A 26,444-nucleotide genomic window follows, 5' to 3' on the forward strand; every position below is an offset into this window, starting at 1 on the left:
TGTAACAAAACCACCTAACTTCTTTCTTCGAATATCAATACCGCATAATATTAGTACGGAACGCCGTGTCGTTTAACCAGTGACATACGGCTTGTTCTTCGGGACAAAAGCGAACTGCAGAATCCAACAAACAGTTTATGTCACCGCTGACCTTGGTCAGGTGGATCTAACACGTGAATTCATCACCTTCTTCTTCGAATATCAATACCGTCCCCGCGACTGCGACTGCGACTGGTTCATCATCTTCTCCGTAACTTTTTAATGTACCAGAAAATCAAACGAAAAACCAACTCCGCCTGCAAAGCAATCCGATTCCAATACCTCTCTCTCTCCCTCCCCTCCGTGATGCCCAGAACCCTGACCCTCCCCCGCTTCTCGGCCCTCCTCTTAATCCTCTCCGTTTTCCTCAACGTCTACTTCCTCTTCTTCTTCCTCCACGCGCCGCCCACCGTTCTCTCCCGCTACACTTCCTCTCCCACCACGCGCCGCCACCTTGTATTCGCCATCGCTTCCTCCTCCCGCTCCTGGTCCCGCCGTGAGCCTTACCTCCGCCTCTGGTGCTCCCCCGCCTCCACCCGCGTCTTCGCTTTCCTCGACCGCGCCCCAACAGATCCCTCCGGTGACCGATCCGTCGCGACTGTCGTCGTCTCTGGTGACACCTCCCGCTTTCCGTACACTCTAAAAGGAGGGCTGCGGTCCGCGATCCGTGTGGCGCGCGCGGTCAAGGAAGTCGTCGATCGTGGCGAGCCGGATGTGAGGTGGTTCATGTTCGGCGACGACGATACGGTGTTCTTCGTCGAGAATCTGGTGAGGACGCTGTCGAAGTACGATCACGATCGGTGGTTTTACGTCGGGAGCAACTCGGAGAGCTACCAGCAGAATGCCAAGTACTCGTTCGAAATGGCGTTCGGGGGCGGAGGGTTCGCCATAAGCCATTCGCTGGCTACGGCTCTGGCTAGGGTGTTCGACTCGTGCTTGATGAGGTACGGTCACTTGTACGGAAGCGATGCTCGGGTTTTCGCATGCGTGGCGGAGCTCGGCGTTGGGTTGACCCGTGAGCCTGGGTTTCATCAGGTTTGTTGAATTAAATTAATTTTATGTGAAAAATCAGGAAAAGTAATTAGCTTGATAAGACTTCAACGATTTATGCATGGATTATCGGAAAAAGTAATGAACTTTATAAGATTTTGATGATATGATGCAGAAATTGGTTTTGTTAGGAAGGAAACTTAGGAAAGTAATTGCTTGATAGTGTTTGATGAACTGATTGTGTTCAATGAAAGCTTTGTCAACTGTTAGTAGGTTCAAGGCCGAAGGAATGGCTTCGGCTTTCTTCTATAACTCGCCTTTTAGGTGGGGAGGTCCATTCGTTGGTGTTCCTTAATTTTATAGGGAGCTACAAAAATGGGAGGTTACTTTTGATGCAATCTCTGTTTTCTGTGCTATGCTGAATGTGGTAGGGGGGAAAGAGGAACAAATCACAAGGCATTCAGCTCATAGGACTTTGTGAAGAAACAGAATGAATGAACATTAGAAATTTAGAACACTAGTTGTTTGACTTGAAACGAGTTACAAGTCTATACTATATTTTCTGCTACTCTTCTTCGTTATGTTTTTACTCTGGATATGATGCAATCACATTTCTGGCCTGATTTTCTAGTTTATAGCTTATTTTCATGTGCACAAACTAAGGAGACGTTTGAGAACCATTTCATTTTCAATTTTCCCTTTTCACTAAAAACTGAAATCTTGTTTGGAAACTACTTTCAGTTTTCACAAATTTTGAAAACTCAAGAAAGTCGTTTTCAGTTTTTGGTTTTCAGTAATAGTTACCAAACAAGATTTCAGCTTTCAGTTTAAAAAAAAAAAAATGCAAACAAAAATTGAAAACTAAATAGTTATCAAACGGTCCCTAAGTTAACGATTCAGTTGTTGATAGGTTGAATAGCTGATTGAGTTAGGTTGGATTACATTAATGATGACGAGACTTTTCAAATCATGATATGGTTTTGATTTGCATCCTATCATCTGTTGATTCCAATGTGAGCTTGTTAGCAAAGATTCTTGTTGTGGACTTGTGTCAAGTTATGCGCTGAATCTAAGGGCACTTATTATCCTCATAATTTGTAATCAGGTTGATATGCGGGGGAATTTGTTTGGAATGCTATCTGCACACCCGTTGTCACCTCTGGTGTCCCTTCATCATTTGGAGGCTGCAGATCCAATCTTCCCAAACATGAACAAGACTCAAGCTTTGGAACATCTTTTTGAAGCTGTGAATGTTGATCCTGCCAGGATATTGCAGCAAACTGTTTGCTATGACAGTTCGCATTCGTTGACTGTTTCCGTTGCATGGGGCTATGCTATTCAGGTGTATGCTGGCAATGAACTTCTCTCAGATCTCCTTTCACTGCAGAAAACGTTTATGCCATGGAGGAGGAGTGGTAGTATCGAGGCAAGTCAGTTCATGTTCAATATGAGAGATAATCCTAGAGATAAATGTAAACGACCAACTGTCTTTTTCCTGGAAACTGTCGTATCCAATAGTCATGGTAGCTCGAGTAACTACACCAGGCTCAATGTAGAAAATTGCTCCAAAGCAGATGCAATAAAGAATCTGGAACAGATCAGAGTGTTCTCACAGAAGCTAGAGCTTGATGCGGATGAGGTATTTGCTTCACTAATATAGATGTAGCTGATTTGGAACTTATACCTTCTCTCTTATATTAAGTTTTCTTTTGTCTTTCGTTTTAGTCAATGCCATTAATCAACTACTGTCCACTTGTTATAATTCAGCTGAAGGCCCAACGCCGTCAGTGTTGCGAAATTTTGCAGTCGTTTGATGACTCCATGACTATAAACATTAGACGGTGCAGAGACAATGAGTTGATATCCATGAATATCTAGAGTTTTCTGTTGGAATGGTTGCTCTGAGGATACTTAGTTAGATACAGAATTCAGAGAATCACACGCATTTTGGTGTACTCATCATCTTATCAAGGTAAATTGTGATGTCATTTCTTGTTCTTATATTATGTTTGAAAAGTGCTTGGGGAAAACTGTCCACCCTGCAATGCAATCCGTTCATCAAGGTGATTTATATCTTTAAGTAGTTGAAAATAATGGAAAATCTGAGTTTTCCTCATTTTCTCTATTCATTTTTCTTCTAGTAAGTTCACTTGTTAGTAAGAATGCTTCAGGTTCCTAAATTTTATTATTGGGAAATGGAACTACAAGTGATCTGTTCTACGTGATATTCTCAGATGTGATCTGCACTTCATAAAACTCAAGTTCCTTTTCTTCTTGACAGGAGGAGGAAGAAGAGAATATACTTGGAGACGGGCTATTTTCTGATCTAAACATGGAGCAAAAATAATGCTTCTGGAACAATTTCCTTGAAAACAATGAATCACAAGAAAAAGATTGCAGAAAGGGGAAGTTACTGCAAAAATCTGCCGCCAGTCAAGGTTTCGATGTCTGATACTCTTGGTTAAACTCTCCAGTGGCTTATTATTTGAAAATATGATGAACAGACAAAAAGGGAGGACAACGCCATTCACACGTCCGCTAGTGGAGATGACCCGAGTAAATTGGATATCCGGAGGAATGAACGGTAACTAGTGATCTGATAGGTATGTAATGTATTCATGCTGTAGAGTAACTTGCGTTTTGAGACATCAAATGATGAGGAAGAGCTTCGATTGGTTAGTAAGCATGCGAAGGAAATATTGTTGAAATGCTAGCTGCGTTTTCATTCCTGCATTTAGCATGTTTTGCTGATGCCATAGATGATAAGTTGTGTAGGGTTTGGTCTTGTAATTTTTGATCGGGGTGACTGCCGTACTTGGTTTCTTGCCAACCATCCATTGTCTTCCTCCTTGGCCTAAACCATTGAAAGTCTAATGCATGTGCATCCTTTGAATCTTCCAGTAAGCATCGACGGTGTCATGCATCTGATTTTCAGGATCTGGACATGATAAAACAACTCAGATTATCAAATCAAACTGGTACAACGCACTAGTTAGTTGCTTACTTTGTCATACTTTTCGTAATTAAATTAGCTCAATGTATCGGGTTAATACATTTCGGTTAGCTGTATCTTAATCTCGAAATAAGCAATTATTCAGAAGATTTTTCTTAAATGATTGTAACTCAAGTGATTAAGAGTAGATACCATGCACATGAAGTCCTTTTGAGTCGTTTTTACGCCCTCAATATTGTTTGTTTAAAGACATTTACCTAGTCGTTTTTTCACGAGCAAATGGATTTTAACGCAAGTGATTTATGATCAAATCCGATGCACCGGAACATAAGTTACGTAGATGCCTCAAGAAACCTCAAATTGTAAGTAATCGTTTCCTTGGATTTTCCAATCAAATGCATACAACGTTGTTGGTTTATTCATCCAAGAAAAAACAAAAACATAAATAGGAACCTCGAACTTTGCTTTACGTAACAGTTCCACACTTTTGTTTTTGCTAAGCCCGTTAAAGTATTTTTTTTTTAATCTTTTTTTAACTTGCAGCTGAAGTTTGCTTGCTCTTTCACGTTCTGCATTTTCCTTTAACAAAACCACGCATAATTAATATTAATTAATTAATCTCTTATAATCTCCAAAGGCCACGTCCTAATACATTTCCAACACCATTTTTAACGCCTAACCTCTCTTCCTAATCTCTCACACTTTCAGTCAATGCCATTGCTATCAAGTACCTGACCTTTGACTCTAACCTAACGTACGCACCCAGCTGCTTGGTTGGCTGCCCGATTTACAATAGGTTGGCAAGAAAATGGAGGACTTTCTGTGTGAACCATGACTTCTTTTGGAATTTTAACCAACTAAATACACTTTTGTGCAGAATTGCAGGTCAAAGTTTACATCTTTCTCTTCCCGCAGATTGCGCTTCTTGATCAACATCTTGGTTTTATGTCCCACACTTGTATTTTCTAGATATATTTTCTGCATTTCTGTTTTCATTGCTTGTTCTTCTTCCCTTCCACTTAAAATGCTGCCGTTTCCTCAGTCGCCTTCGAAACCCCAAAGTCCATCTCGGTTGATAAACCTCTTCATAGTCTCATCTTCTGTATGCACGCTCTTCCTTCTTGGGTCGCTCTTCCTTGTGTTTACGAGCTCAAAGCTTGGACGTATAAGTTCTCTGTCTCAAGATGCGTATTCCCCGCCCTCGACCTCCCTCGAGCACATTGTGTTCGGGATTGCTTCGAATCAGAAAGCGTGGTCTGCTAAGAGGAAGGAGTATGTACGGCTCTGGTGGAGGAACCAGTCTATGAGGGGGTGTGTCTTTCTCGATAGCCTTCCGCCTGATCATCAGCGTCACGTCAATGATACTTCTCTTCCTCCTGTGTGCATCTCGGGTGACACTGCAAGATTTCGTTACACTTACAGAGGCGGTCTCAAGTCTGCTATTCGTGTTGCACGCGTTGTTTCTGAGACCGTGGCGCTCAACCACACGAATGTGAGGTGGTATGTTTTCGGAGATGATGACACAGTTTTTTTCCCAGAGAATTTGGTGAAGACACTTTCTAAGTATGATCATGGACTGTGGTACTACATTGGGACAAACTCCGAAGTTTATGAGCAAAATAGGGTGTTCGGATTTGGAATGGCTTATGGTGGTGCAGGTTTCGCTATAAGTGCCCCATTGGCGAAAGTACTGGCGAAGGTGTTTGATTCGTGTTTAGAACGATATCCACATCTCTATGGAAGCGACTCTAGGATTTCCTCTTGCTTGGCAGAACTCGGCGTTGGATTAACAAGCGAAGCCGGTTTCCATCAGGTACCCTATTCTTAGCTCCTCAAATTGTATGTGACATTCACATTTTAGTAGTTTAAATCGAAATTTCAGCGTGCTTTTTTCTTAGTTTATGTATCAAAGAAATAAATTTTTTGGTTCTGGGTTGTTAAAATTGAACCAGAATGACATTCACGGCGATATGTTTGGCTTACTGGCTTCGCATCCGGTGACGCCTTTGGTATCCCTGCATCACTTCGATCATGCAAACCCTGTCTTCCCCAACATGACAACTATCAATGCTCTAAAACATTTGTTTAAAGCTGCGAATGTTGATTCTCAAAGAATGTTACAGAAAACAGTCTGCTACGACAGATGGTTTTCGTGGACTATCATGGTGTCATGGGGTTACGCTGTTCAAGTATACGGAAATCATATTCTTCTGCCGGACGTCCTCCCCGTGCAACAGACATTCAGCCAGTGGAAAAAGGGAAGTGTTTTGTCAGGAGTTTATACTTTTAACACAAGAGAACATCACAAGGATCCGTGTCGAAGGCCGGTTGTTTTCTTTCTGGATAATGTGTCTTCTGGTGCGGATGGAATCAAGAGCATATACAAAAAGTCCTACGAAAATTGCTCCTACGACATGGCTTCGCCGAGGAAGCTGGAGGAGGTCAGAGTGTACTCACATAAGCTAGACCTTGATATGAAACAGGTATTGCTTTACAATATTTTGGACATACATTTTTCAATCACTTGAGCATTGTTATACTTCTTCATGAAACTTATACAATACTAAATCCACTTTTTTGTGAATTAATCAGTTGCTGGCGCCACGAAGGCAATGTTGCGATGTATTACCTTCTAAGGGCAGCAAACTGATGGAAATCGAAATCAGAGAATGCAAAGAAGAAGAACTAATACGAATGCATCCGTAGCAGTGTTTCATATTGCATATAGCCGGATTATACAACATTATATCATACTGATCATGTAATTGGTATATCATGCTATCTAGCTAGCTAGAAAGTATTCCACAGAATTATTAGTTTACTGTTACTCATTTTTTGTTATACAAAAATGTAGATCCTAGAAGAAACTTTGGGAAATTATGTATACTTACTTTGATTTGACTTTTATTGATCAATATATGTTGTGAACTTGCTTAAATTGTGAAACCAGAAACACCAAAAACATTTTCGATAAACTCCTTATAACCTTTTATAACGTTTTTTTTTCTTTCGTCAATGTGAGATTTTTTTACCTTCACATCATCACAAAAACAACTACTAAATATGGCAAGGAGAACAAATCAACAATATTCATTGCTTGACATGCATGTTGCAGGCCAATGGAAATCACAGTTTGGTTACACCAAACTATTAGCATTCATCACTGAATCCTTTCTTTTGTGGTATACTGAGATTTTTACATAGTATCTACAAATACAGTTCTTGTGTCCGACTGTCCCCATTGTTTGAAATCTTGTTCACCAAACCAAAATTTGGTGAACCTTTTGTTTTTGGTAAACCAAACCAGAATTTGGTGACGCCGTAACTTTCATGTTCTTCCATTGGCTGTTGAAAATGTGTATTAGAATATGTGGGCATTTTTCGTTTTCAGGAGTAGTAAATTCATACATTCTGTTTTCTGGAGTATTTTTTTAAATATATTTTAGACATGGTCACGTTACATTATTATTGTACATAAATATAACATGCAAATTTATTTTATTAATATACTTTAAAACAAGACATATCAACTATATCGTTCATTCTTATTTTATTTTAACACGTAAAAATTTGTTACAATCTCTTCATACTTTTGCATGGTGGGTCTCATTGAAGCTCTATCCTCGTAATTCTCATGGATGTGATTTTTTTTCGTGAAAGAGAACATCAGGGTGTTTGGTTTGATTAGTTGTTCAAACATTTGGAAATGAATCGCGTCACTTTCTCATTTGACCCATTCATGGAAAGCTTCATACTTTTTCTTATTTAACACTCTGCTGGGAAAGTGGACCAGCCAAACAACCCAAAAAAGTCCAACCAAAAGTTTTTGGTTGGTAAAATTCATGACCAAACGCATTGAAGCTGAGACGCCACGCGTCTGAAGGGAGCAAACGGTAAGTATTTCAGCTTATTCGAAAAATATGGTTTTTGGGTAACTGGTTGGAGTACTTCCAGCTTAAAAAGTTCAGTCATAGACTAAAAAATCTTCATTGCTGAGCTGATTAAACGGATCAGTGATACCATCATCATTATGCTTTGGAATTAGTGGGCGAAGCCTGTCGACTTAGCTAAGATAGACCATTCTTTTTCCATAAGATTCGAAAACCTAATCCAACAAGGAATAAGGAGGTTTCTTCATGGATTCTCCTGGTTTCATACGGACTCTACTTTTCCTAAAAGATCCTCTTCTCGATTGGTCTAAATACATCATTCTAGGGTTTATCTCTGATAACGCAATTTATGGATACTTATTCTCTTACCTACCGCTTAAGTCTTAATATTGTTTACCAACTTGATTGTTAGAAAGTCTTTGAGTGGCACACAATCACCCTCTGGCCTCCTGTCCTTGGCTTGCTTAGGGCTATTTGTTCTTTTACAGGTTGGTGAGTTTGGGCATCTACACCACAAGAGGCGGTGGACCAATTTGATTCCAACACCCCTCTCCTCTTTCTCCCTCTCGTGCAACCCAATTCAATTTAAATTTTAAGAATTAAAATTTTGTAAATCTCATACCAAACAAGTTTTTAAGCCTTAAAGAAAATTGTTTTTAAGACATGTTCTTAAGAAATATTTTGAGAAGTAATGAAAGTTTTTGAATAGAATACCAAACTTGCTCTAAAAGACTCAAAAGTGATTAATATTTCAACCAAAAAACTTGTTCAGTACGATTGAACTTAGATTCAATTGATCCTCAAGATGATTGGTATTTTCTTTGATTCACCACAAGCCATATTTGTAACATCCCACATCGTCTAGGGAAGTGGATCATGTAAGCCTTATATTTATATTCTTATCTCTACCTAGCACAATGCTTTTTGGGAGCTCACTGGCTTTGGGTTCCGTCGGAACTCCAAAGTTAAGCAAGTTTGTGCGAGAGCAATGAATGAGTGATCCACTGGGAAGTTCTTGTCTGAGTTCCCAAAAACAAAACCGTGAGGGTATGGTCAGGGCCCAATGCGGACAATATCGTACTACGGTGGAGTCAAACCTGAAATATGATGACCTGAAATATGATGGAGGCCCAAGCTGGGGTGTGACGATATTGTATTTTTTTTTTTTGGTTATATGTTTTTCCTTGTACTTTTTTTCTAATAAATTTTGGTAAGTAAGGGTGTTTTTGGCCTTTGACTATGCTAGATTAAAACAAAAAAAAAATCCTCAAAACAAGAGCGCAATGCATGTGTGCGCGCTTTAATCAGGGGTGGAACAGGGGTGGTTCTGGAACTCACAGAAGATCGGAAACAAAGTCTGAAAATGGTTTCGAGGGTCCATGAATTTTCACTAAGTGTTTGACAAAATGTCGCCGACGAAAACGTGCCGGAACTAGTCAATGACTGTACTGTATATGTTCTACTTAGAATGCTGCAGGCGACACATTTAATTAGCATTCATCACATAATCTTTGGTATGCAGGTTGTAGGATTAAATGTGAGCCGTTGGATCATATTCCATATGGCATCTTAAATTAGATTGTATTGAGTCATAGCTCATGACAAGTGTAAGCATCTTACATGATGACTTAAGAATGGATGGTTGTGATTGTTTTTTTGTAATGATGAGAGAGAGTGAGTTCGGTACTCCTCCTCCAACGGTCATATATTCCCTCCGAGCTTCTTGCTTGTGGGTGTAGAATCCAATGAGATATCTCAGACACTGAAGCTTCCATGACTCTCTAATCTTTCTCTCTGCACATCTTCGATTTCATATACACTGTTCCATTGAATCAATTCAATCCAGAAATCAAACACTATCAGATTTTACGTCACAAGCATGGGTCAGATCAACAATGTGGTTTATGGCCTTGTTCAATGCCGCGGTGATCTCTCTAAAATTGATTGCCAAGCTTGTGCAAATAAAACAGCAACTGAGATCGGGCAATTGTGTTTTAGCCAGAAGGAGGCTTCGGTTGGCTACATAAATTGCTCGTTGCAGTATTCGGACCGGCGTTTCTTCTCTACTTTCGACAGTTTCCCAAGGGTGAACTTACATGACGTCCAGACAGCAACTGACCCCGTTCTTTTCAACGTCAGGTAGGCAACTTGGTTAAGAACGTTTCAACAAAAGCTGCTTCGGATCCTTCAAAATTCGCAATAGGGGTCACCAGTTACACGGATTTCAACGATATACATGGCATGACTCAGTGCACCAAGACCTAGCAGAAAATAGCTGCTTAACTTGCCTGCAGGAGATTGCCAGTTATGTGTCGGAGTGCTGTGATGGATTTGTTGGGATTACACTAATTTCTAAGAGCTGTACGTTATCTCCGGTATGAGATATATTCGTTTTTCCAGTCACCATTACAACATCCACCACCTGCAGCGGCATCTTCTCCATTTCCTTCATTGCTTGAGCCTAACTCAAGTACTACTAGCGGCACTAATGAGACTAGTCCTGGTAAATTTTTAGGTTCTTTTGATGCATTCAAAAGCTTCCTGCATGCTCATGTAAAATCTACAAGATGGTATTCCAACGGGAAATGATTTCTTTACATTCTCAAGTACTACTAGCGGCACTAATCAACTGCATGCTCATCATGCTAATTAACTTAGTTAGCATGCAAAACTTTTAGTTTTATGAATTGAGTACTCCTTTAGAGAATTAGATATGAATTAGAGAAGTAATAATTTCATGTTTATGCAGGAAAGAAGAAAATTTCAAAAACCATTATTATCATAGTTATCCCACTTCTTGTGGGGTTTGTGATACCCACAAGCTGCGCTTGTTGTTTGCTGTGGAAAAAGACCAGGAGAAATGGAGTTGGTAAGTGGATCATACATACCTCTTATCAATTGAAGCATTAAGTTCTACTTTATTTTTGTTTTTATACATGTTATATTGGAGATTGGAGAATGGGGAATCGAATCTAGGACCTCTTGAATGACCACATAAACGAATTACTTGAGCTACAAGCTTTATGAAGAGATTAACTTATATATGCCCCCAAGGACATTATCTATGCATATTGTCATGCAGATGATGTTTCGGATGTTCGTGAAGATGGTAACAATAGAATGGATGCACTTTTGATTTGACTAAATACACTTAAAGTTGCAACCGGCAATTTCTCATATAAACTCGGTGAAGGTGGATTTGGTCCAGTTTACAAGGTACGTACTTCCAGTTCAATTGCAATTAATGCATTCTCTACAGTTTGATGACATTTGTACGTAAATGACACTGTCCATACATGACCCCCTACTTCTCCGTTATTCCCCTCCCTCCACTGTCGTATCCACCATAGCCTCCCTAAACTCACCGACTTGCTGCTTCCATAACTCAACAGCCCCGTGCGGTAGAATCCGAGTTCTCTTGAATACTGCCTCATTCCTACATTTCCAAATACGCCAGAAACCAGCTTTGGGATTTTAGTTCTAGAAAGGGTTTTTATCACAAACAAACCCTTAAATCGACCCACCCCATCAAGATAGTCTGTGAAATTGAAAATCAATATATGTAGTCCTTGAAAATAAGTGTCACAAATCAATACGGTCATTCTGTCACAATTTCGTCAAAATTTCTGTTATGTGCTGATGTGGCACATAACTAGGTCCCACAAATCAATTAAATATTCCTAATGAATTAAAAATATTTAAATAATAAAAACAATTTTTATTTGTATAGTTAAAAACTAAAAAAAATATGAATAGTACTGTTCATCTTGATGGTATGAGTTAATTTTAGAGACCATTTGTGATAAAAACCTTTTGGAAATTATAATAGGTCGGAAGAATTCCAGCTTCTGCACTTTCTCAAATCTTCGAAGTTATGTAAGTATGTATATGTTATATTGTTAAAAATCTGACAGCCGCACAAGAACTGATCACTTGATTAACAATTCACATTCATAGTATGTCAACATAACATGTTAAATTGGTTGAACAAGCTTTGTAAATTTAGATTGACTTGAAGTGAACACTTAAAATTGTTACATATGCATGGCAACATTGGGCCAAGGGAACATCATTGGAGTTATTGGATCCAAGTGTGGGAGACCGGTGGCCTAGATATGAAGTTTTGAAGTGCATCCACATTGGGTTGCTACGCGTTCAAGAAGCTTCGGCTGAAAGACCTACCATGTCGGAGGTTGTTAAGATGCTCAATAGTTACACTACAAACTGAAGAGCATGAAGATCAAATGAAGGAATACAATGATTCCAAATATGACAAACAGTAATAAGAAGGTCTTGGCGAGCGAAGGCATCTACCACAAAGTTAGCCTCTCTATAAATATGTTTCCAATCAATGCAATCAAAATTGGTCGCTGTCCACTTGATATCTTCAATAATAGGAACCAGATTCCATGGTGTCGCACCCCAGTCCAACACTGACTGAATGACCAACTTAGAGTCACCTTCAACTATTGTCTTTGTATAGCCCTTCCTCTGAGCAAAGAGCCCTAGCCTCCACTTCTAAAATAGTGGCACCATCCAGATTTAAAGCTCCGCCTCCAATAAGCTACCCATTATGATTCCTTTAGACAAATCCCGCTGCCGTCTTGTCCTCAGCCACCGAACCGTCAAAATTTAACTTAACAAAACTATTATTCAGCGGATGCCATTTAACAATTGTGGAAGTATCATCAGTATTTCTTCTCAAACCTTTACCATTGGCTTTAAGATATCGCTCACCCATAGATATAGCTAATAACTTAGAACTTGTTATGGCTTTTTAGCCAAAATGGTCCTGAGATTTGTATAACTCCTCACTTTGGTCACTGAGATTTGAAATTAATAAAAGTCGTCCCTGAGATTGTCTACCATCAATCATTCTGGTCCTTGGGTGAACAAGTATGTTAAATAAGGATCAGAATGATAAAATTACCCTAAATTGAAGGTTTGACCAAAATGGTTTGACCAAAATTGAGAGTTTTTTTTATCATTTTATTCTTATTTTATGTAGATTGCAAAATAAGTTGTGAACTTGCTTAAATTGTCAAACCAGTAATACCAAAATCATTTTCGATAAAACTCCTTATAATCTCTTGCAATCATTTTTTCCCCCCACAATATATGTGGGTACCTTTACATCCTTACAAAAACAATCACTAAGTGGCAAGGTGAACAAGTCAACAATTTTCTTTGCTTGACATGCATGTTGCAGGTCAATGGAAGGCACGGTTTGTTTACACCAAGCTATTAGCATTCATAACTGAATCTTTTGTACTGAGATTTTACATAGTACCTACAAATTCAGTTCTCCTGTCCCCATTGCTTGAAATCTTGTTCACCATACCAAAATTTGGTGAACCTTTTATTTTTGGTAAACCAAACCAGAATTTGGTTAAGCTATAACTTTCATGTTCTTCTATACGTGCAAATCTCAGTAGCTGCTCAAAGTTTGTATTAGAATACGTGGACATTTTTCATTTTCAAGAGTAGTACATCCATACATTCGATCTGTTTTCAAAAGTAATTTTTTAATATAGATGAAATATGACAACGGGACGTTATTATTTTACATAAATTATAACACGCAAATTTATTTTATTAATATATCTTAAAATAAGACGTATTGATTATGTAGTTCATTATTATTATAACATGTAAAAAGTTGCTACAATCTCTTCGTAATTTTGCACGGGGTCTCATCGAGGCTGCATCCTCGTAATTCTTATGAATCTTTTTCTTGAAAGAGAGCATATGGATGCTTGGTTTGGTTAGTTGTGTTCAGACATTTGGAAATGAAACGTGTCACTATTTCAATGGACCTCGTCATGGAAAGCTTCATACTTTTTCTTATTTAACATTCTGCTGGGTTGGATTAGTAGATTAGGTGAGTCGATGTATACCTACTAAACATGCATGAAGATGAAGTTAGCCACCCTGTCCATTAACCCTTCAACGTGGAAGCCATAAACCACTCCATTGCATAAGTTTGGCTTCGCTCTTTTGTTTTTCAGGCCTACTTTTTTGTTTTTGTTAACAAAATTTAACTATCAGATTCTGTTTCGGCGTAGTTGTAAGTTGTAACACCACCATGTAAGGGTGTTATTCAACTCAAATGATAACACGTGTGTTTGTTTTTTATTAATATAAGTAATTTGAACTCAGAACATACAAGATTGGAGTAATTTACATAATAATTGAAAACTAAAAACATTGCACAAACCCAAAAACTCGAGTATGAGGTAAAGAGTAAGCAAGAATTTTTTCAAAATATAAGTTAAAGCCAAAGAAAAGTTGATATAATAAGGAGGAGAAATGAAGACTGCACCGCAATAAGAGAGATTGAAAGAAAAATGAGGCAAGACCTGGAACGGAAAAGTGTGGATTCAGAACACACTGGAATTTTAAGGGTATAGCAAGAAAAAAAAATGGCAAGATTGGCCAGGGACCATTCTGGTCCCATAGTGGCTCTGCCATTGTCTAAAAGTATGATAAATCAACATTTTCATCAACTTAATTATTATAACACATGAAATGATACACCACGATACACATTAAAATTTATCTACACCTTTAATCGTCCATAGATTTCAATTATGTATTCGTTAAAAAAGAAGAAAAGAAAATTTTGAACTATTTGCTTCAATATGTTATCTACAACCTGTCCTTGCCTAATCATCATGGTACTTGACCAACTAAAGCAACTATACCCTAAATTAATATTATCTTCACTTTCAAATGTCTCTCCTTTCTCATTCAGCGTCTATATACATGAAGTGCCTAAATTTATATCTACGTGGTCGACTCTGTCTACTTCTTCATTCTATCCTTCAACTTCTTCGCCCCTTCATAACTAATTAAGCAAAATATGGCAGCTCCAAGAACAACATTGATGAGCTTGGTTGTTGTGACCATGCTCATAGAATTGGCCATGGCAGCCACTTACATGGTCGGAGGTCCAAACGGCGCGTGGGATTCGAGTACTGACCTTCAGACATGGGCATCATCGCAGTCATTCTTAGTCGGAGATAATCTCAGTAAGTTATTTTCATACTCGAAGATGCTGAATGCCAATATCTTATAATATAGGAGCTGATATTCGCACATTTCAATAGTCATTCTGCAGTCCTTAGTAAAAAAATACAGTTAAGAAAGAGAAGATTGTGTGATGACGATTTTGAAATACTAATAATATTTCCCAATTTTAACTCTCACGTATACTTTCCTCTACTAATTAACACATACCTTTTGTATGAATCCAGATTTTCAGTACTCACCAAACCATGATGTGATTGAAGTGCCAAAGGCAGACTATGATTCTTGCCAAGCAAGTAACTCAATTCAGTCTTACACTGGGGGAAGCACTACAATTCCTCTCTCTTCTCCAGGCAAAAGGTACTTCATTTGTGGAACAATTGGACATTGTAGTCAAGGAATGAAGCTTGAAGTCAACACTCTTGCATCTTCTGCCACACCAACAACTTCTCCTATAAGCCCTTCCCCACTAGAATCTCCTTCAGCTCCATCATCTTCGCCGGAGACTCCTAGTTTGGCTTTAGAAACTTCTATTGCCTCGCCAGCAAAATCGGTACCACAATATGCTCCCACATTGCCCCCTACTTTGCCATCTGGATTGCACATCAGTCCTGCATCAAACCCTACTGACATTCCTTCAATTGAAGCTCCTACTTCCATTTCTCGAACCGAGTCTTCAGGGCAACCTTCTGCATCATCATCGAACTACAAAGCCGGTCTCCCGATCAGTCTCACTATGGGTTTCAATGTTGTGATCATGTTGTTGCTAGCCCACTAGGGTTTTAAGCAAGGAAGATTTACGTTATTGTTCATGAAAAATGTATTCAATTGTGTTTTCAGTGTGACAAAATTTCCTTAGGATTTTATTCCAATTTTATGATTGCTTCCTTTTGCATTTGGAAAACAAATTCATTGTGCAGTCAATGTGTTTACTATATACAATGTTCAAGCTATAACTAAAAATCCAATTTTACTTGACTACAGTTGGAAAAATTGGACAAATTTGCACTCGGTTCATGCCCGTCGCCTGACTTGCAACAACACGACCCCAAAAAAATTACGTTTTTTTATAATTTTAAAATGTGAAATTACGAAAATGCCCATCGAAGCAAATGTGTTGGCTATTGTTGACTGCCATGTCGTGTCATGTAAGATCTATTCCCTTAGCGTATCCTTATAGTACTCAACGTTACGGACATGTAGGCGCAAGCGGAATCAAATTTGGAGTTATAACGAAAGAGTTATAAACGATTGAAGTAGAGGGTAAAATGGTCATTTGACCATAAATTTGGAAGGCTCCAGATTTGTTGGAGCATCAATCTAGTGCCACGTGTGTGGCTAGGATGGAAGGATGAAAGGAGAGAGATGGACGAAAAAGAGAGGTTACTCAATCAGGAAAGAGGAAAGAAGAGGAAAGAATGGATGATAGAATGAAAGGAACCGACCGGGTTCTCCTTGACCCGCGTGACCCAACCCGATTCCCTTCAATTTTTTCAGCGGTTTTTCTTTGGTTTTTCCGGCAAATTGCAACCATTCACCACCATAAATCAACTCAGAGACCTCCCATCTTTATTTCTCCATCAAACCCAAGTTGTTTTTGTGGATTTTTATATTTATGATTTACGGAGAAATTATGATTTATTTAAATTGCTTTTACGAGATAATTACGATTTATCGAATTTATGTTTTTCGAAAGGTTATAAATTATTGGATTTTCGTAGATGAAATTCTATGGATTTGTGGATACGATTTATTTACGGTTTATGAACATGAGTTATGATGGAGTTATGAGATGAGACTTTGAGCTTTTGAGCTCCGAATTTGAGATGATATTTTGAGATATGTTTTTGGTACTTATCTAGCGGGTTATCATACAAAACATCCACACAATATGGGCATGTAGACGTCTATAGCCATATGACACAATTGAAGATATCTATGTATATATTTCTTCTCCGGCGTAACCTGAAGTTGTATAGCTTCACTTTCGGGTGATGGACAGGTACTGCCTTCAGGCGAATGAGGAGTGAGATATTTATGCCATATCCCTAGCTTCACTGGCGAAACTAGTGTCGGACAGTTTCATTAGTCATGGCTAGTGTCGGTGTGTGATGTTATATATTTCTTCTCTGGTGTAATCCAAAGTCGTACATCTTCACCCTTGGGTGATGGGGCCTACCATGTTTCTTCACTGGCGTAACCTAGTGTCGTACAACTTCACCTTCGGGTGATGGACATGTACTGCTTTCGGGCGACTATGATACCCCTAGAGAGTACAACATTGATGTGATTTACAGAGGTTTTACGGATTTGCCTTCGGGCTGTTATATTATCATTTCTGAGCACGGTTTTATACATACTGATTTTATGAACGTTTTCATGGCATGTAGAATTTTCAGAAACTACTATGTAGTATTATATATATGCGTTTTCAAAACAGAGGGTTAGTATGTTCTTAAAGAAAATGGTTTTCCTATTATTAGTATTAATATAAACTTTGGTCCACTCACATTTTCTGTTTTTGCGCCCCTTTAGGAGTTAGAATCGAGGCACACGATATGTCCACAAAGGTATATTCGAGTCTTCTCAGTGTATGACTTTTCCCTTCGTTCATACCTTTTAATTATAATTCTTTCATATTATTCTTATTTATTTGTATGCTCTGAACATGTTCCTGCATTAGCATTTTCATTTTGATTACATATTTTATTCGTAGGCATTTTAAAAATGACTTCGTTACCTTCGAGTGTCGGCCAACACGTGCCCATCCTGATATTAGAAGAATATCGGGATCGGAACGTGTCACGACTAGTGCATTTTAGAACCTTGGATGGATGCAAGTATTTTCCTTTACACAAACTATGCATCAATGGTATTGACATATTGCTTGATGGTTGTTTGCAAACTATCTATACTTTTTTGTAAATAACAAGTTGAATTATAAGGGCTATTTGGTGAAAATAGATGGTTCATCATGAGTTTGTTATCTAGCTCAACATTGTTTGTTTGTTCAATCATATAGATGACTAAATCATATTTTCTTTGGTTGATATTCTATAGATATGATCTTTAAAGGATGATTAAGAATATAAGTGGCTCCGATTACAATATTTATAGCGTCAAAATACGTTAGTCACAAAAAATGAATAATGCGATGCATTATATAAAACGGATGCAAGTATTTTCCTTCACAAAACTCTCCATTAATGGTATTGACATATTCGTTGATGGTTATTTACAAACTATTGATATATCAAAGCAGTATGGTAGGGAGACTAATTATTTAGATTAAATTTTGTAAAACAATAACATGATTATTAATAATTGAATTATTACGTTAATATTAATTAACGTACTTATTTCTCATTAATATCACATTACATAATTTGTAAATTTAATTTAAAATTTTGATTTCCCGACATATATAAAAAACAGAAACTGCAATGTGAAAAAGAAAAAGCAAATATTGTAGGGCAACGCAGTCAACCTGATTGACAAAGGGGCATACGGACACATCGAAATCCACACAAGAAAGAAAAAAAGTAGTCATCTGATTCATAGTACAAGAAAGAAACACTGTTACACTGACCGAGACTGTCTAAATTGACTAAAATTCTCGAATTGCACGACAAATGATGCTATCTTGTGATCGATATGACGTCGATGTTTGATTCTTATCCATCCACTAAACATCTTATATACAAATCCAATCCAACCCAACCCAACCCATTGATCATCAATCCAAGAATATGAATCAAAGAATAAGAACGGCTGCTTTCCAAAATATATAACAAATTGGGCCAAATTTGAACTTGTACTATGAGATTGCAGCTAAACACGGGCAGGACTTGGAGTCACCTGGGCCTCACTTGGCGGACTGAATGGCGGCGGCGCCGTTATAGCCGGCGGAGGCGGCGGAAAAGATGGCGGATTGGAAGTTGGGTTAGGCGGAGGTGGACTCAGAATTGATGTCGGCGGAGGTGGACTCAGAATTGATGTCGGCGGAGGTGGGCTTAGAATTGATGTCGGCGGAGTTGGAGGAGGCGGGGTTGAGATTGATGTCGGCGGAGACGGGGTCAAATCAGGGTTAGGCGGAGGAGGCGGGTTGAAATTGGGGTTAGGTGGGCTGGGCTGGGTCAGAGTTGGATCGGAATTTGGTGGGCTGGGCTGGTTCGAACCGGAATTGGGGTTAGGGAATTGAATTGGTGGGGAGGAGAGAGGGCGGCAGGAATCCGAATCGGCGGAGCATTTGTGGGATTTTTGGAGGCCGTGGCGGAGAACCCCAAATCCCAAAACCAGCCCAAGTACCACCAGCACTGTCACCACAAAAATGAAGATCTTTGTTGCTTTCCCCACATAGCACATTTTGGTTTGCTGGGTTTCTGCTGGGTTTGAGTTCAGACAGATTGGCGGAGAGAATGGCGGTGGTGTTGGGATTTGCTGGGTGTTTTTCGTCGTCTTCTTTTCATGGCTTAGGAGGCGGAGGGAGAGAGTGAGGGTAGGGAGTGTGTGTGGGTATTTTTGGAGATTTAAGGATTGGGAATTTGGGAGACAGAAGTAATTGTGGGCACGTGAAGACCAATTAATTTAGGGTAAATGGGAAAGTGGAAAGCATATGGGTAAAGGCATGGTTTTATCGCCATTAACGTCTCATACTAATAATATAAAGGTAAGTATTATTAACAGATGATGTCACTGTTATTTTATTAATAACCAATAGAGATGCAACTTACATTGTTCTCGGAAATTGGAGGGTCAGCTGATCCAATTTAACATTTTTTACAATTCGAGAATTTGAGTTATTGGAAAGCATTTTACATGAAGTTATACCAGTGTAGGATAATATTTTAGGCTTTATACTTTTGCGGCTTATATTTTACTTTAATAAAGCAACTTATATGGTGCGGTTCGGAACGATAATCTACTTGAGTACACCCTTATAGTTACGACTGGTATCATTTAAGTTTTACTTGAATGACATTGTTGTAGTACCTTTACACTAATAGGGGTATTTTAGGTGAGGAGCAGAGCAATTAAGCTCTGTAATAGTAGGGTCATCAATAAAGTAAAGCCGTTGAAGAGGATATATTGGAAGGGATCTGGATTGTCTGCCCTCTCCATCCCATACTCTTCTCATCCCTTTCTATTTTTGTGGTCACGGTTAAACCACATTAACATTTTATATTAATTTTTTATATAAAAATAATAAGACAAAAAGCAATAGGAATATAAAATGTTGACGTGGCTTAACCGTGACCACAAAAATAGAAGGAGATGGAAAGGGTATTGGATGGGAAGGGCAGACAATCCAGGTCCTATTGCAAGTTGAGCCACCAACCATGTCTGCCAGCTAGAGTGCCATGTCATTCCCCTTGGGATGGAGCTGGATGGAAAAGGATCTCGCCCGAACATTTTCTTGGAGATTTCGTGATCATGATTGTTTATAGTATATCGTGCAGTCAGTTTTCGTTCGGTACTATTTATATTTAATTTTAAAATAATTTTTTATCGCACGATGTACAGTGAACGATTATGATTACAGGATTTTCTAGATTCCCAAGAAAATGATCATTGGGATCCTTTTCCGATCTGGATCACTTGATTTTAACAACTTACCCTCGGTTCCCTCCTATTTACAATCTTGTCTTATGGGCTCCAATGCTTTTGAAGCCTTATAGTTGCGAGCCTCTAGATTTGGTTTGGCTAACTTGGATCTTGGATTTATGATGGCTAAGTTCAACGTCCAAGCCATTGATTCACATCACAATTAACATGTAACACATTTGATTTAGTGGTACTTGTCTCCATTTCATTGAGGATGTATATGGCTCGATTCACTTGAATGTATGGTTGAAGAATATTTATATTGAGTTTGATAACTAGCCGTGACCAAGAGCTACTCTAGGAATATTTTCTCTCGAAAACAAGATGAAGCTCGTACAACACTTTGGTTAGTTTATCTTGGGCACCTATGTTACCCTTGACCTCATTGAAGCATTTTTTTCAAGCATCTTTCCTTCGTAGCAGTCATTAGCAACGAAACAACAAAAACGATCGGACAATTTCTTGTGTAGCAATAGTGGGTCGTAGCTAGTTGCTTTGGCTCGAGACGCTTTGTCAAGCATGTTGCCGTATGCATTAACGGCAAGTGAAAGGCAATTCCATACATTGTCCTCTATGTGGATCTACCAACAGTCGTGACTAACCTATTGCAGTGACAGAACTTTGTTATGAATAAATATCCTATCATTTGTCCAAAAAAACAAAAAGGCATGCCACAATAAATATCCTATCATTCGTCCTAAAAACGAAAAGGCATACCACTTTTCAAAGGAATACAATCTTTTCTTGTTCGGATGCATTTTTGTTTCTATCTTTGAACAGATGCTCTCAAGTCCACAAAAAATGGAGAAGAAAATGACTTGAAAAGAAGACAACAATAGGCATGGCCAGAAAATAATGTGGCCACTGTCTTCTCTTTTCCTCTCCAACCAAAACTCTCTAGAAAATCTTCCATTACCCTAACCTATATATCAATGCAGGCAACAAGAAACCAGAGTTTTCATACTACATCACGCTTCATGTCGCACGGCCTGTTTTCTGCTCCATAATATTATAGCGTGGTAGCATCGTCATTACGTATAGTCCCCATGACAACAAGCACAGCTCTCAGTGGTTTGTGAGAGAAAGTAACTGCTTATCACAGTGGGTGCTTCTTCTGCCCGCATGTTCCACTTTCAAACGTGCTCGAGAGTGCAGAGGGAGCAAGTAGAGTATGGAGGCAAGGAACCAGCTCAGCCACAGCTTTACGCTCCTGCAGTGTAATCCAAAGTCCTCGAGCTGTTGCATCTGAAATTTCCACCACAGAACGAAAGGTGACTTCCTCACAATCTTCTCATCTACAAATTCTTTCATAAAAATCTAAAGGGCTGAAACAAGAGAAGAACTTCCTCATTAAGGGGTTATTGTGGTGGTATCTCAAGTCAAAAACTTGTGTAAGAACGTCAAAACGCATAGTAGTGCATGGTTGGTTTGAGATACTGTGGCATGGCATAGATAAGTTTCTGTCATGAAACAGACACAAGAAGCATGTGTTTGAAATATTGACCAAACAAAAAAAAAATCCATGAGTTTGAATCTTTAAAAAGCCTAGAACATGTGCAGAAGGGAGGGCAAGTTTATGTTTTCACTGTAAGATTAATGATGCTGTAGGTAAAGGTCCTCCGTCCCCATGGGTTCAATGACCTTAATGCCTCCTTGTATAATGCATCTATGACCTAGTTTTGTAAAGTTGTTTGAGGGCTATATATGGTATCAGACTCTCAGAGGTGGTCCAAATAGCAGATAAGCATGCAAACAAAATAAGCATGTGGATTTTAGATGATAAATGACCCCCCATTGGGGCTGCCAATAATTTGTGCAAAGATAAGGTGCAGCAGAAGAAGTGCTTATCTCTTTTTTAGGTCATCAAGATAGTGATATATGTTCTATAAAAGGCAGCAGGCTGGAGTAGTAAAACTGCATCAACTCCATCGTTTTAGAGAAATCAAACCCTAAAAGATCTTCTCTTACACAACAATGCAGGTGGCAACTTCTCTCAGTTATCAAGAAACGATGCTCAAAAATTATGTGCCAATCTTTGTGATGCTCCCTGTAAGTCATAATTCTTCTTTTCACTCGCATTATGTATGCATTATAGTTTGAAATATAATGATCATCACAAAAAGTTCTAATTTTTCTTTTCGGGTTTGTCTTCGTACCAGTTGGGAGTTGTTACGGTTGACAATGTTTTGGAAGACAGAGACAAACTCGTAAAGGATCTGAAGGAGCTACGAGCGGCAGGTGTCGATGGGGTTATGATAGATGTGTGGTGGGGGATCATAGAATCCAAAGGGCCTAAGCAGTATGATTGGAGTGCTTATAGGAGCGTGTTTCAAGCAGTTCAAGATTGTGGGCTGAAATTACAAACTATAATGTCATTCCACCGATGTGGTGGGAATGTAGGAGATGTTGTAACAATCCCCATTCCCAAATGGGTACTTGAGATCGGAGAATCAGACCCCGATATCCTTTATACCAATCTCAAAGGTAACAGGAACCCGGAATACCTCACTCTAGGTGTGGATAACCTGCGTCTCTTTGACGGACGAACTGCTGTGGAAGTAAGGTTCACAAGATTTCAACATGTAAAATGTTCATGCCATCAGCTAGCATTCATTTTATCAAGGTTACTTATACATTAATCCTTCTGTTACAGATATAGAGTGATTACATGAAAAGCTTCAGTGAGAACTGTCGGATTTTCTAGAAACCGGACTTATTGTAGACATTGAAGTAGGGCTTGGCCCTGCAGGAGAGCTCAGGCATCCCTCTTATCCGGAAAGTCAAGGATGGGCTTTTCCAGGGATTGGAGAATTTCAGGTGGGACTGATTTATTAATTTGACAATCCTACGGCTTACTGGAAACATTAAGCAGGTTTGAGTTTTAAGCACATTACCTATTCCATATTGCAGTGCTATGACAAGTATCTCCAAGCAGAGTTTAAAGAGGCTGCAATGGTTGCAGGTCATCCTGAATGGGCATTGCCAGATAATGCCAGAGAATACAATGACACTCCTGAATCCTCAGGGTTCTTCAGATCAAACGGGACATACGTTACTGAGAAAGGGAAGTTCTTCTTGACTTGGTACTCTAACAAATTACTGATCCAAGGTGATCAGATCCTGGATGAAGCCAACAAAGTTTTTGAGAGCTGTAAATTAAAGCTAGCTGCCAAAGTAAATATTCTAATGTCGTAACAACCTCATACTAGCATTACTTACCATCTTAACCCCCGTGTTAATCGATGAGTCTGTGCTTGATTATCAAAACAGGTATCTGGAATTCACTGGTGGTATGAAGTTGATAATCACGCCGCGGAGCTTACTGCAGGGTACTACAACTTGAAAGATAGAGATGGGTACAGACCTATAGCAAGGATGTTGTCAAGGCATCATGCAATTTTGAATTTCACATGTTTAGAGATGAGGAACTCAGAACAAAGTGCTGATGCCAAAAGTGCGCCTCAGGAACTTGTTCAGCAGGTAAATATCTTATACATTTATGAATACCAGCTTTCCTACTTCAGTTTCGTTTGTCATTGAGAAAATACTGTTTTACTGTTTTCTTCTTGTACAATTACCTCCATAAAACATTGTCTCGGAAAACCCTACAAAAATTTATCTTTCTTCAGTTTGAAAATTATACAGAATCAGAAAAATGAAATTCGATTCCTGACATCCAGTAACACCCAGGTTCGGAATCAAATATGTTTCTTAACGAATTTATTTCAATGAGAAAAATATGGAAAGTAAAAGCGCATCACTAACAAATTTAAGAAGGAACAAACAAGTTAAACCAAGGATGCATTGAAAATGGACAACTGCGTACTATGACAATCATGTTTTGCAAAATGCATGTGCAGGTTTTGAGTGGAGGTTGGAGAGAAAACATAGAAGTTGCTGGAGAAAATGCACTTTATAGATACGACAGTGTGGCTTATGACCAAATCCTTCTAAATGCTAGGCCAAATGGCATCAATAAAGACGGCCAACCAAAATTAAGGATGTACGGGGTGACATACCTTCGTTTGTCTGATGAACTACTACAAAAGACGAATCTTGATACGTTCAAGATATTTGTAAAAAAGATGCATGCTGATCAGGTAAGCAAATCTTTATGTATGTGCCTTAAGGACATGCTCTTTCCTGGTGAAATATGTCATCAGATCCCTCATTTATGCAGGATTACCGTCCAGACCCAGAGAAGTACAATCACCACCTAGGTCCTTTGAAGCGGTCGAAACCAGAGATTTCGATTGAAGATCTTCTGGAAGAAACTAAAGCAGTGGAGCCATTCCCATGGGATAAAGAAACAGATATGAATGTCAGTGGTGGAGCTGGTGGACTTCTTGGCCTAGTTTCTAATTTGATAAGCAAAATCTTTTCTGTCTTTGAGTGATACAACAGCCAAGCTGGGAGGGAAGCAACCAATAAATTGGCATAGGATGGCAATATGTCAAATCAATTTGAGATGTCTGCTGTTTAAATAAAAGAATCTGTATTTTCCATGGAATGAATGTACAGATAATCTTATGACAGTGTCATTCACCAATAATCCCCACAAGAGCAAACTCCATGTCTAAAGCGGTGAAACCTACGGATATCTCACATTATAATCTCTCAATTCATAAGCATAGAGATCATTATTGTTACTGTGTGGCGATCGCTATGTACACGAAGATTCTTGGTTATCCTGGTTGTTGTTCCAGGTTGTGTTAATAAGGGCGAAAGCAATTGTGAGTCTCCGCTATGATCCCAAAGCATCTTCTCCTTTACTTCCTTTTAAACGTCATAGAATACTGAAGCGGTGTCAGGCTTGTATCCCAGCTTCCTTGAGCTGCAGATTCAAGTCTTTTAACTTTACATAAATATATCGCGTCAGTAGGTGTGACTTATCTCAAACCAAAAACCTATGAACCTTCTTATCTAACTCTACCAAGCAGTAGCCGGGTGTTTCTTCATTCCCTTCCTTCTCAAATTGGCTCTCACTCTTTCCACATTATCCCATCTCTTCTCAGAAGCATAAATGTTGGAAAGGCAAAAGTAGCTCCCCACTCCGTTTGGGTTCATTTCGAAACTTTTTGTGCTGCAATGTCCGCCAGCTTAACATAACATTCTTGTGTAGCCTGCAAGCAGAAAGAAATGAGCCCATATATCACTGCTAGGTCTACTTCCATGGTCTTAATGATCCCATATGCTTCATCTACACACCCTGCCAACCCCATATCCCCGAACTTCGAGTCCATTGCTAGAAGAGCATTAGCCCACATAAATATCCGACTTCAATCCACTAACCACAACCTCCCCATGAACCTTCCTCCCAATTTCCAAAACCAACAGATTGCCGCACGCCTTGAGAACAAAAGGGTACGTAGAATTGTCCGCTTTCTGTCCAAAACTAAGCATTTCACGGTGCAAAACCAGAGACTTGAACGAACAGCAATTGCAGGCATACCCCTGATCATGAAATTCCACAGGAACGAGTTTTTCAGTAGAATCCCATCAAAAATCACCTTCGCTTGGGGCATTTTACCGCAGAAAGCGGCGAGCTTGGTGCTGAGATAGGTGTTGTCGATGAGATTTCCTGTGGTGATGGCGACGGCGTGGAGCTGCTGGCCTTTTGGGAAGGATTTGGTTTTGGCAAGGGATTGAAGGTGGTTCCGCATTGTAGGGAAGTGAATGGTGGGCTGAGAGTTTGTTGTTTGAGATGGAGAGTGAAGGTGCAGAGAGATTTTTTGAGTAGTTTGTGTGTGTGTATAAATATATTTGAAAAGCTCGTGAAGATGGTGGGCATTTCAGTTTCCTCTCCCTCTTCTGCCTCTCTCATAAAAAGAAGAGTGAAAAAAAAAACTGAAAAGTTTAAAAAGGATGGAGAAGTGGGGTATCGATCCCCATACCTCTCGCATGCTAAGCGAGCGCTCTACCATCTGAGCTACATCCCC

The 26,444-nt window shown here is 39.1% G+C and overlaps 4 protein-coding genes, 1 non-coding gene and 2 pseudogenes across 5 annotated transcripts; 5 read left to right on the forward strand and 2 right to left on the reverse strand.

Moving 5' to 3' along the window:
* The first annotated feature begins 83 nt into the window (after positions 1-83).
* Positions 84-4,266, forward strand: LOC137708805 (uncharacterized). The gene is made up of 4 exons (XM_068447958.1): positions 84-1,074; positions 2,135-2,668; positions 2,797-3,001; positions 3,311-4,266. Exons 1-3 carry the CDS (start codon positions 262-264, stop codon positions 2,905-2,907), a joined length of 1,458 nt encoding a protein of 485 aa, XP_068304059.1. The 5' UTR covers positions 84-261; the 3' UTR covers positions 2,908-3,001; positions 3,311-4,266.
* Positions 4,267-4,766: 500 nt separating this feature from the next.
* LOC137708806 (uncharacterized) lies at positions 4,767-6,909 on the forward strand. Its single transcript, XM_068447959.1, has 3 exons — positions 4,767-5,795; positions 5,935-6,465; positions 6,575-6,909. The coding sequence occupies exons 1-3, from the start codon at positions 5,007-5,009 to the stop codon at positions 6,686-6,688; spliced, it is 1,434 nt and encodes a 477-aa protein (XP_068304060.1). The 5' UTR covers positions 4,767-5,006; the 3' UTR covers positions 6,689-6,909.
* A 2,561-nt stretch (positions 6,910-9,470) lies between these two features.
* On the forward strand, positions 9,471-12,100 carry LOC137709181 (antimicrobial ginkbilobin-2-like protein; annotated as a pseudogene).
* Positions 12,101-14,734: 2,634 nt separating this feature from the next.
* Positions 14,735-15,679, forward strand: LOC137749498 (uclacyanin 1-like). The gene is made up of 2 exons (XM_068489598.1): positions 14,735-14,903; positions 15,129-15,679. Exons 1-2 carry the CDS (start codon positions 14,735-14,737, stop codon positions 15,677-15,679), a joined length of 720 nt encoding a protein of 239 aa, XP_068345699.1.
* Positions 15,680-18,732: 3,053 nt separating this feature from the next.
* LOC137709182 (leucine-rich repeat extensin-like protein 3) lies at positions 18,733-19,266 on the reverse strand. The gene has a single exon (XM_068448291.1). It carries the CDS (start codon positions 19,264-19,266, stop codon positions 18,733-18,735), a length of 534 nt encoding a protein of 177 aa, XP_068304392.1.
* A 3,476-nt stretch (positions 19,267-22,742) lies between these two features.
* On the forward strand, positions 22,743-25,034 carry LOC137749315 (beta-amylase-like; annotated as a pseudogene).
* Positions 25,035-26,371: 1,337 nt separating this feature from the next.
* On the reverse strand, positions 26,372-26,444 carry TRNAA-AGC (transfer RNA alanine (anticodon AGC)). The gene has a single exon. It is a non-coding gene; the product is annotated as a tRNA-Ala (tRNA).

The sequence above is a fragment of the Pyrus communis genome, chromosome 11 (genome assembly GCF_963583255.1).
Source record: "Pyrus communis chromosome 11, drPyrComm1.1, whole genome shotgun sequence".
NCBI lineage: Eukaryota > Viridiplantae > Streptophyta > Magnoliopsida > Rosales > Rosaceae > Pyrus > Pyrus communis.